Source organism: Vigna unguiculata, chromosome 10, assembly GCF_004118075.2.
Source record: "Vigna unguiculata cultivar IT97K-499-35 chromosome 10, ASM411807v1, whole genome shotgun sequence".
NCBI classification, from domain to species: domain Eukaryota; kingdom Viridiplantae; phylum Streptophyta; class Magnoliopsida; order Fabales; family Fabaceae; genus Vigna; species Vigna unguiculata.
This window is the reverse complement of record NC_040288.1, coordinates 10,433,672-10,446,458: the sequence shown is the minus strand read 5'-3', so window position 1 is coordinate 10,446,458 and position 12,787 is coordinate 10,433,672. Positions and strand designations below refer to the sequence as shown.

Sequence of the window (12,787 nt, the reverse complement as noted above, 5' to 3'; positions counted from 1 at the left end):
CACGTGTTCCAATACTGGCCATGAACTTACCCGCTCATGACACAATTAGCATCTCCTGATCAGTCTCAAATCATAATAAACAAAAGCAAGAAAAACAATTGGCTACAGCGCTATCACTTGACGCTGTCTAAGTGCCGCTAGGCGATATTCATGCGCAGACCGCTTGGCGGAAACGTCTCACAGCCAGGCACTAGACACACTCCAGAGCCTATGTTTCACGGCTATTGCCTGGCGGCCACCACTCACTGCCAAGTGCTCCTTGCTTTAAGAATCTCTCTGACCCCCTTATAGCCTGCTGACCTTTCCCACACCGCTAGGTGCTATACCATTAACGTGCTAGCTACTGCTTTAGCATCCAACCAGTTGGATGTCTTCAAAAACTCAGTGATATGCATCTAACTAACTATTTACAGGTCTATATTTGACAACTTAACTCAAGGTTACAACTAAGATATTTTGCATTTCAATAATATAAGTTCGCATATACATATCCATTTACACTTATGCCAACACTTAAAATTTACCATCAACCTCATTCCCACATGAATCCAATTACAATATCCAATTCCCAATCACAATCCTTATGTGGTAATATTCTGAATACCTCAAGCCTACACCAACGATTCGTTTACCCAAAACATTGGCTCCCAACCCCTTTTCAATTTGTATGTGCTACGTCCAACTCATGGTTTCACCTTCAACCCTATTTTAACCCCCCTCTTATACCCCCTGATTCACCTTATAATATTTATCATTTGTAGGATTTTCACTTACCCTCACGGAACCAAAAACGCGCACAAATAGTCAAAAACTGTAGTAGTCGGTCTAGACCGACTACTCGAGCATATCTGGTAAGGTTAAAGCCCAGGCCGACTACTCCAATAAACTTAGCGAAAATCGAAGCCCCCGCGTTCAATAGGTCTCAAGGGCCTGGGTTAGGGCCCAGGCCCACTCATGGCCCAAACTAGAGCCCAAGTCAAGGCCCAGCCTATGAAATGGTCAAACGTCATTAATGCTCTATAAATACACGTGGACCCCATCATTTAAAGGTACGCATTCATTAATCACTGATTTGACTCTCGGAGAGCTTTGACTTACTTGAGCTTCGGAGACTCTTTTGTAGGTAACCCCCCCTGGGTTCAAGCCGACATGTATCGACTGGGAAGAGACCAACTAAGGAGATAGCGGACTACGTGGTAAGGTGACGCTTGTGCCTAACCTATCTTATTTGTTCTCTGCAGGAACATTTTCCTTTGTGTGATTCCTTTCAATAGTCTCCAAATTGTTTATAAGACACACATTACAATCATACTTTAATTTTTTCACTATAATTGTATACATAATTTTTATTTACTACAATATAAAAATTTAGTGAAATTGCCATGAATATTTTTTTATCATCATCCAACATATATTGGAGTTCAAAAGATACAAGATCTATGTTAAAATTTTATTATTATGTTTATTATTTGTTCTTTGTGTCATTTTGATCAAGTGATGTATTATAACTTTTATTAGTGTATAAAAAAGAGATTCATTATAATTTAAAAAATTGAAGTAAACAAACATTTAAAATATATTTTAATTTGATTTTTTTCCTTTTATATTTTTTTAAAAATAATTTTAAATTTTATCAACTAGGTTTCATTAATATTGCAAATTTAATATTGCAAATTTAATAAATGTTTTGGTTCTCATGAAATTTATTTGGTATTCTAATCTAAAATGTAAACAATTATAATTTATTTCAAAATATTTGATATCGAAGAAACAACCATCATCCTAATATTGAATATTTGATAATATTATGTTTCCTTTACCATAATTTTTTATTATTTTATAAAAATTAATTAAAATTAATATTAAAGTAGTAAGAAAGTGGGTACGGGTATGGGTACGAGATTATACCCGTTACCCAGTGGGGATGGGGATGGGACAAAAATTTGATACCCGTTGGGTTTGGGTATGGGGATGGGGATGAATTATTTTACGGGGATGGGTATGGGATAGTGAAACTCGTCCCCGTCCTGCCCCGTTATCATCCCTAGTCATGAAGAAGTCGTCCAAATATGAGACGACTTTGATTAAGATTGAACCCAAAGTCTCACCATAATGGGACGACTTCATTAACAAGGAAAGTCTTGCCATAATGGCACGACTTCAGTATTAGGCTATAAAAGAAGTTTTGCCATGATGGCACGACTTCAGTATTGGACTATAATAGAAGTCTTGCCATGATGGCACGACTTTAGTGTGTTTGGTATAAAGAAAGTCTTGTCATAATGGCACGACTTCAGTGTTGGGCTATATTAAGAAAGTCTTGTCACAATTAGGGATGACAAAAATACTCGTGCCCGCAAACATCCGCGGATAACATCTGCAGTGGATAGTTAGTACCCACGAGTATTTATTACCCGCGAGTAGCGGGTAACAGGTATTTTAATACCCGTTTATAAACGGGACAAGTAGGGGTATTATACCCGAGGGTACCCGTTACCCGCAAAAAAATTAAAATTAAAATTTAATTTATATTTTATTAAGTTAAATTTAATTAAAATTAAAATTAGCAGTATATTTTATTATGTCAAATTTAATTATAATTAAAATTTAATTTAAGTTAATTTATATTTTATTTTTATAATTTTATATTAAACAATTTATAAAACATATATATTTTTTAAATATTTGCGGGTATCGGGTATCCACAAGTACCGTTTTAAAAATATCCGCGAATATTTTTTAAGCGGATACATGACGGGTAAACGAGCGGGTAGCGGACGGATTTTTTTTTGGCAGGTCAGGTTGCGGGTAGGCACTTCCCGTGCCCGACCCGACCCGTTGCCATCCCTAGTCATAATGGTATGACTTCATTGTTACGTAAAATAAAAGTTTAAAAAGAGAATAAATTATTTGGTTCTCATAATATTAAATTGAATAAAGAAGTTAAAATTTTTATTTTATATATATATATATATATATATATATATATATATATATATATATATAATATACAAGATATACAAAGGTAATGAAAAGAAAAAAGAAAATAGTTTTTTAATAAAATAAAATTTCACTATTTGGTTTGTTGTGTCGCGTGTGAGGGTCAAGCATTAAATTTGGTGGAAGATATAAACCAAAGACAACAACATGAAGATAATGATAATGACGATCCAATTCAGAGCCCTCGAATAAGACCTAGACCACAGCGAAGGAGACCTCCTTGTGACACAAACTCTCATAAATAACTTTCACGTCCTATTATAAGAAATCAAAATCATCATGAAATTATTAACTACTTATATGCATTATTATTTAACTAATTAATATGACTATAAAAATATTTAATTTTTATTCAACCAAACTAAAGTCGTCCCAATATGGTACGACTTCTTCATTATCGATATAATACTGAAATCTCTCTAATATGGTACGACTTATTCATTAACAATTTAATACTGAAGTCTTTCCATATTAACACGACTTTGCTTAGAATGTTAATTAAAGTCGTCTCGATTTGAGACGACTTCAACTTATTTTAATTACAATCGTCTGATTTTGGCACGTCTTCTTCACTGTGAAACCTGACAGAGCTTACCCTTCTTTGGAATCTAAAAACATTTTGCACTACTTTGGTAATTGCATAAATATATTACACCATTTTGGGAAAAAAGTCTAATTTTTGTTAAGGAGTACACCTTAAACAGGTTTTAAAAAAAATTTTATCGGTGTCACATTTGATTTTTATGTATTTTCTTCGGGATATTCTATTTTGTTTAAAAAAGTCAATTTCCTTTTTTCTAAATTAATATTGACAAATCTTAAGAAATAACATGTCAAATACATTAGAAAAATCCAAATTTAGTACTACATATTCATTTTCTAAATAACATCAACATCAATTTAATGCACAGAACATATTGATCACAAAAAAAAACCACATTAACTTTTTTAAAATAAAATAAATATTGAATTGAAATAAAAATAAAAATTACATTAAATAAATGTCCCCCATATTAAAAATGCCATACGAATTTTATAATAAAAAGATATAAAATACTCTGCTCAAATGATACAGAGTGTCTAGAAGTAGATCCTCACATTTACCACGTGGAGAGCCCCTGTCTTTGTGGAGCTGCGGGCCCTATGATTTATACCTCCACGTAAATGGTATTGTACCCTAATAAATATTCATCTTCCTTTCTTTAATTGATATTTTAATAAATATTTATAATATTTTTTATTTTAATTATATATGTATTATTAATATTAAATATAAATGAATATAATTATTTTAATTTAATTATATTAATTTTTTATGTATTAAATATAAAATTATATTTAACATATTTACGTCATATATTTTAATTTAAATATAAATTTAAAATGTTATTTAATAAATTTAAAAAATTAATAATATTGAGATAAAAGAAACTATATTTATTATTTTTAAGTTTAGAAACCACAACTTATATAGTTTCAGAGATAATAAATGTTATTATTATTATTATTATTATTATTATTATTATTATTATTATTATTATTATTATTATTATTATTATTGTTATTATATGAACGACATATCATATTTCTAAAGATGAAATATTGGGATATTGTGAGGATGTTATATGAATGACAACCAACTTTAGGTGAATGAAACTAAATAAATCTTTTTAGGTCGTGTCACTTAACACAATAGGGGATTCACACCAAAATTTTCTAGGAACCAAAATAATATACTCAAAATTTATATCAGTGTGACTAATTCAATCAAAATAAATACATAATTTAGTGTATATATATATATATATATATATATATATATATATATAAAGTAATGTCTATCGTTTTTTCATATTTTTGAACTCATGGTAATTGAATCATAATTAAATTTTTCAGTTAACTTTTTTCGATGTAAATAACCAAATTATCTACAAAATATTCATCTTTCATTTTATTAACGTGCATTTGATTCAAAAGGTCTTCACAAACTTTCATTTCACTGTTGTGCAATGAGCAACCATATTATCATGTTTTCATCTTCATCTGCACTTTCTCTATCAATTTTAAAAAATAAATTTATTCTTTTATTTTTCATTAATATACCTATTTAAGAAATAAGTTTAAGAATAAAAAATAATTTATCATAATCTAATAAAAAATTAAGAGACATAATTACTCAAAAATTATGATAATCAAGTTACAATTAAAAATTGACTATGAAAAATCACATAATATATTGCTTCTTCTCCTATATTAATAAAAAATGAGATAAAAAATAGTGTTAAATGTTAAACAAATATTTCACTAGAGACAAGAGAAAATTACCATTTTTATTTATTTAAGAATGGAATAGAAGATATAAAAAAATATGACAGAAATAACGAGTTTCTATCTAACTTTTTTAAGTAACAAAAGAAAATAAATAAGCATGAAAGATTAATAAAACATAAAAAACTCAAAAGACAATGGGAGAGAAAATAAAAAAAAAATCTTAATAATTTTTTTCTTTATATATTTTATTATTTATTGTTGTACATTATAAAATAAATAAAAATACTTAATTTAATTTTTATTAATTTTTAATATAATATTAAATTAATTTAAAAAGATACATACAATTTAAAAAAATTTAAAAATTTATACAATTTTAAAAATTTTAAAATATAAATAATACAAAAAGTTTTAAAAAATTGAGAAAGGGTCGTGGTCCCCGTTTTAACATCCGTCTCTCAATTAACATATTTGTTGGATTGGATACGTAAAGTATTAAATGTGCTTACAAATATTTAACATTTAAAAGATCAAATTGAATTTGAACTCTTCTTTTATGATAGATTTGTTCTCTCTCTACTCTATATATCACCGATGTATATTCGTTTAATATTGTTTGAAGGGTTAACGTAGTATACAAATTAATTGAAAAATTAATTAAATAATGAATTTATAATGATACATTAGGTATATCTTGACATTTTAATTTATTTATAATTTTCAGTGACTTTTTACTATTGTGATTCTTAAGGATATATTTATATCAACTTAAGATTGATTAGTCTTTTTAGAATATCATTAACTGTAGTAATATATGTATAATTGATACTCTTCCTTATAGTTGGTGGGTTGGTTGATAAGTTAATAAGATTAACAGATTTCTTTATTTCAATATTTAACGAGCTTATTTAATGTGATTTTTTAAATTTATTTTCTATTTTCTTTTAAAAAAATTAATGTCCATTTTTTTCTAAATTAATATTGATAAATCTTAAGAAATAACATGTCAAATACATTAGAAAAATCCAAATTTAGTACTACATATTCATTTTCTAAATAACATCAACATCAATTTAATACATAGAACATATTAATCACAAAATAAACCACATTAACTTTTTTAAAATAAAATAAATATTGAATTGAAAATAAAAATAAAAATTACATTAAATAAATGTCACCCATATTAAAAATGTCATACGAATTTTATAATAAAAAGATATAAAATACTCTGCTCAAATGATACAGAGTGTCTAGAAGTAGATCCTCACATTTACCACGTGAAGGAGAGCCCCTGTCTTTGCGGAGCTGCGGGCCCTATGATTTATACCTCCACGTAAATGGTATTGTACCCTAATAAATATTCATCTTTCTTTCTTTAATTGATATTTTAATAAATATTTATAATATTTTTATTTTAATATTATATGTATTATTAAGATTAAATATAAATTAATATAATTATTTTAATTTAATTATATTAATTTTTTTATATATTAAATATAGAATTATATTTAACTTATTTACATCATATATTTTAATTTAAATATAAATTTAAAATGTTATTTAAAAAATTAATATTATTAAGATAAAAGAAACTATATTTATTATTTTTAAGTTTGGAAACCACAATTTATATAATTTCAGAGATAAATAAATAATATTATTATTATTATTTATTATAAGAATGACATACCTTATTTTATTTCTAAAGATGACATATTGAGATATTCTGACGAGATATTTAATTTCTTAATTAATTACTAATTTTTACTAAAAGTAATTAAGTAATTAGCTTATGCAAAATCAAATTATTAATAAAAGGTTACGTAATTATTTAAAAATATAATGATATTTTAATCTATTTTTGTTACTTATTTTTAATTTATTACTTCGATTACTTTTATATTATTACATCATACTATTAACAAAAATTAAAATAAATAATTAAAAATAATTAAAATTATAAATTAAAAGTTGATAAAAAAATTGTCATAATATTATTGTCGATTTAAAATTGTACTGTCCATAGATGAAATTTTAGTGAATTGACAGATTTCAACTTTAGAGATATATGGATACGGTGTTTATATATGAATTAAAATTTATATTTAACTAAGAAACCTTATTACAGAAAAAGCTAAACTTTAAATAGCTTGTAACATTAAATTTTTATATGTAATTTTTCTAAAACAAAAGTTGTTTAAGAATTGATGAACCCAAAATTCATATCTATACAAGATTGATCACATATAACAAATGTATAATACAATACAAATTAAATTAAATATAAGGCATTGATAGGTGACATTAGATTTACATGTGGTATTGTACTGACTTGTGACGTTGTTAGTATTACATGACAAGATACTATCTTGACACATGAATATTTTTTAAATTAAATAAAAAATAAAAAAGAATTGCAAACTGATATGTAATCTACATTGTTCACCTTCTATTAATTATTTAAATAATGTTAGCAAAAATAATAAAATTGAACAAAATTGACAAAAATTGATATCAAAATAAAATATTAGGACTCAATCAGAAAACTCAACGAAAATAAAAATCAAATTAATATTTAAGTATTTTATATAATGTAAATAAAACAATTGGTTCTCTTAAAAGAGAAACTTTTGAAGAATATAATACATATAAATAGATATATTAGGTTGTTTCAAAACATTTAATTATTTATAAAATATATCTACGATATATAAAATAATGTTAATTAATTCTATTACTTTTATATCTTTTAAAAAGAAAATCAAAATCAAAATTATTAAAATCCATTCTATCCGTTCACATTCTAAATAATTTCATTCATGTTAGATATTATTTCATTATATGAAAATTTTATTAAAATAAAAATATAAAAAGATATATAAATCCATACTAAAATTACATTCCATAATCTACGTCATGTTAATTAACAATAATTATTTTTTACCTAATTATACTATAAAAACAAATATTATCGTAAATTGCACTAATAATTGCCCAACCACATGAAGTCGACATATGGAGCTGGTAGTTGCACCTTTATGCATGACCCCTGGCCGTGATAGCTACTCTTTCTATTCTAACCTAAAAACCAATAATAATAATAATACATATTGCTGTTTTTCTTGTCCAACACTTACCAAAAATAATACATATTGCTGTTTTTCTTGTCCAACTAGCTATTTGAACAAAACAATATCGACAATAGTAATAACAAAGCTACTTTTATTATCCAACAGTTTATTGCACCCAAATAATAATAATAATAATAATAATAATAATAATAATAATAATAATAATAATAAATAATCATTGCTCGTTTATTTTTAACACTCTTGTTTTGAAAGTGTGCCTTAATCCATAAAAAAAAAAATATTATAGTCATAGTATTATGTAAGCTAAAATGGGATCCGTTGCTACTCTTAATTGGAATAACATTTATTTGGACCAATAGTTGCAAATTATTGTATTTATTATTTGCTTTAAAGTTTGAACATGTATTTAAATTAATTTAGTTTTTACTTTTAAGTAGTATGACCAGTAGGTGTACATAAATAAGTTCTGAATTAAGGTATAAGGAAAATATATATATAGAAAAAAATTTCATCTTTTAGGAAAAAAGAGTTTTTAATTGGAATTTCATTTTCATAGTATTAATTTTTTAACATCAAATTTATGAAATAATGTCTATATCTAAAATATTATTCGAAGTTCGAAATTATGTCATAATTTTTTTAAAATGTTTCGGAGAATGGAAAGAAGATTATATATTTAAATTATTTTTCTTAGATGAAAAACAACCCAACTCCAAATTTCACATTGAGATTGATTTTTTTTAGTTTTAAAATATAGAGTGAAATATAATTTTAGTTCTTGACGAAAAATTAAAATTAATCTTTGTCTCAAACCTTGATATGATTTGGTCTCCGAACATTAAAAATAAGGGTATAATCCTTCAAACCTAATTGAATTATAACTTTTTGATATATTAAATGATATTTCAAGTTGACGTTTGAGTTATTTACACAATTTAACACGTAAATAAAATTTAATTACGTTGTGGTTTCAAATAACTACATCTATTTATTTTAAAAGGTTGAGACTAATTGTTAGGAATCCAAGCGTGAGTCTAAGTCCACGTTGACTAGAAATGAGAAAATAGAGCACTATATAAAGATAAAGACTCATAAACTCATTGCCTTAAAGTTTTGGATTGAAAGTGGTGTCAATGCCTTATATAGTTGGACTCAGGTCTCATTGGTGTTTGTATCTCTCCAGTAATACCCCCTCCTTGTAAACCTAACAAACATAGAAATGAGAAAGTAGAGTTCTGGATTAAGAGTGGTGTCAGTGCCTTATATCAAAGTTTGGGACATGTCTAAGTTAGGAACTACAAACATATTAACCATAGACTATAAAATATAAAGTTAAAATTTATTATTGTAATACTATTTTTTAGTAATTTAAAGTTAGAATATAATATTATTATTGAATTCCTATTAGTTTTTTGTATTTTTTTTGTCACTGTTGATTATATTGCTATGTTTTATTTTATTTACTTTATATTTGTTCGAAGAATGTATTATTAATATACAAATTTATATTTTATATTATAAATATGAATACACATTTCCATTATTATTTTAAAATTGTATATGATATTCTAAATTTTAAAATTCAGGGTCTTAATATTGATTAATAATGTGAGAGCATAAAATAAAATCAATTAATTAAAATCGTATTTACGAAAAAGCCCTAATTCAATTTGGAGTTGTTTTTGCCAGCTACTTTGAACAACCATCAGCTCCGCCATTTTTTCTTGACTTATTTTTTTGTCCATCTTACGATTATAAATTGACATGCATGGGAATGAGAAATGACAACCAAGAATCAATCAGTAGCAGAAGGAAAGCTTGAAGCATGGCTATGTTGTATTTGGCTTTGCTCATTCTGCTCTTTCTGTTTTCCCTGAAGCTCTTGTTCCAAACAAGAAGATTCAGAAACCTTCCTCCAGGACCAATGTCTTACCCTATAATCGGAAACCTCTTACAACTGAAACAGCCTTACCACCGCACATTCGCTCAAATGTCACAAAAATACGGCCAAGTCTTCTCTCTCTGGTTCGGTTCCCGACTCGTTGTCGTCGTTTGTTCACAATCCGCGGTGCAAGAATGCTTCACCAAAAACGACATCGTCTTGGCCAACCGACCTCACTTTCTCTTTGGCAAATACATCAGCTACGATAACAGCACCATCCTTCACTCTTCCTACGGCGACCACTGGCGCCACCTCCGTCGCATCTTGTCGCTCGAGGTTGTCTCAAACAACCGTTTGACCTCCTTCTACGAAGTCCGAAGAGACGAGATCATGAGGCTGGTGCAAAAGCTCGCTAACCTCTCACGCAACCAATTTACCAAAGTGGATCTTAAAAACATGTGAGTTTTTGTCATTTCAAAACATACGTCCATATCATGTTTCTAAACTATTAAAGGGTGCTCCATAAAAACACAATCAAAGACTAAGCCTAAAAATGGACTAAATAAGAGATAATTATTTACGTCTCCTCAAGGTTGGGAAGTAACAAATAAAATATGCTCTATCTTTTATAATTAGCAAAACTAGTTTATTCAATTACACATTTCTCTTACTTCTATTATTATATTAACATTTATCTAATTAACATTTCTAAATTAAGGTTTATGGAAACGTCATTTAACACTATGACGAGAATCGTAGCCGGTAAAAGACTCTTTGGTGACGACTGTGATGTGAACGATGTGGAGAAAGCAAAAGAATTCAAAATTATCATTAAAGAGTTGGTGATACTAGCAGGAATTAATAATCGTGGAGACTTCTTGCCTTTCGTGAGATGGTTTGATTTTGATAATTTGGAGAAGAAGCTAAAAGGATTTGGTAAAAGAACAGACGCATTCTTACAAGAACTCATCGAAGAGCGTCGTAATGGAAATAGCAATGGAAATACTATGATAGATCATCTCCTTGCTCAACAACGATCACAACCTGAGCAATACACCGATCAAATCATCAAAGGACTTTCTCTGGTAATTAACTTTTCTTTAAACATGGATTTTCTCATTTTTATGTCTAGATCACTATATTTTTGAAAGTGATAAAAATTATCATGATAGTCATAGTTATCCAAATAATTAATAGAAATATGTAAGTTGGAATATATATGTCAATCTTCATAACTTAATCTAAAGTGTAATTTAAATTATAGCTTTAAAACTAATATGAATATTAAAACAACAATAAGTATATTTATTTACGTAACAAATTTTTGTCCATTTTGTTTAGATTCAAAACAAAAAGAATAACATTTTTGGGAGAGTCATTATCTAGTAATTAATTGCAAAGAAACTAAGAAGGATTTTTTCGCTTTCTGTCATGTATTGACACTTCTTTTTATGGATTTTATAGAGCTTGCTACTTGCCGGAACAGATACATCAGCTCTGACTTTGGAATGGACAATGGCTAATTTATTGAACCATCCAGAAGTTATAAAGAAAGCAACAAATGAAATAAACACTCATGTAGGATCAAATCGTCTCGTAGAGGAATCTGACATGTCAAAACTTCCTTATATTCAATCCATAGTTTACGAGACACTTCGATTGCATCCTGCTGCTCCAATTTGGTCACCACATTTGTCTTCAGAAGATTGCACCGTAGGAAAATATAATCTCCCGAAAGACACAATTGTGTTGGTGAATGCTTGGGCTGCTCATATGGATCCAAAAATGTGGAGTGAGCCAACACAATTTAAGCCTGAAAGGTTTGAAAATGAGAGTGAAGTAAACAGATTACTTTCATTCGGGTTAGGAAGGAGGGCTTGTCCTGGATCAAACTTGGCGCAACGTACCGTTAGCTTATCCATAGCCTTATTACTTCAATGTTTTGAGTGGAAACGAATTGGTAAGGAAGAAATTGATATGTCTGAAGGAAATGGAATTACCATATCAAGAACAAATTCATTGGAAGCTATGTGCCAACTCCGATCATCAATGGTGTAGAATATCTACCGATGGTATTATTTAAGGAGTAATCATAATTGATTGTGGTATTATTTAAGGAATAAACATAATGTATTGTGTGGAGCATAGATATATTATGCTGTTATTTAAAGAAGAAATAATGTAATGCATGGAGAGTGAATGTATCTTAAATTAAGATTATGTGGTGATTATGAATGGGTTGATAATAAATATGCTTTTGCATTTAATGTGATAAGTTATAAGTTCTTATTTTATTTATATTATTTGATGTCATAGTTATTTTTATAAATATGTGATTATAACGTGGTGTATTGATACTTCTTTTTATGGATTTTGCAAATTAAAAATATATTATTCATATAATAAAAATATTATAACGTAGTTCAATAATATCACCGCACTTTGATCCAAATAATCCATGTGGCAATGAATCAAGTTATTCAATTCGCAATTCCAAAATATTTTTCAGGTTCATACAGGGGTGCATCCCGTAACC

At 27.5% G+C, this 12,787-nt stretch overlaps 1 protein-coding gene across 1 annotated transcript; it reads left to right on the top strand.

Annotated features, from left to right (window-relative positions):
• Positions 1–10,144: 10,144 nt before the first annotated feature.
• On the top strand, positions 10,145–12,540 carry LOC114165712 (cytochrome P450 81E8-like). Its single transcript, XM_028050284.1, has 3 exons — positions 10,145–10,709; positions 10,970–11,336; positions 11,716–12,540. The coding sequence occupies exons 1-3, from the start codon at positions 10,195–10,197 to the stop codon at positions 12,307–12,309; spliced, it is 1,476 nt and encodes a 491-aa protein (XP_027906085.1). The 5' UTR covers positions 10,145–10,194; the 3' UTR covers positions 12,310–12,540.
• Positions 12,541–12,787: the final 247 nt, after the last annotated feature.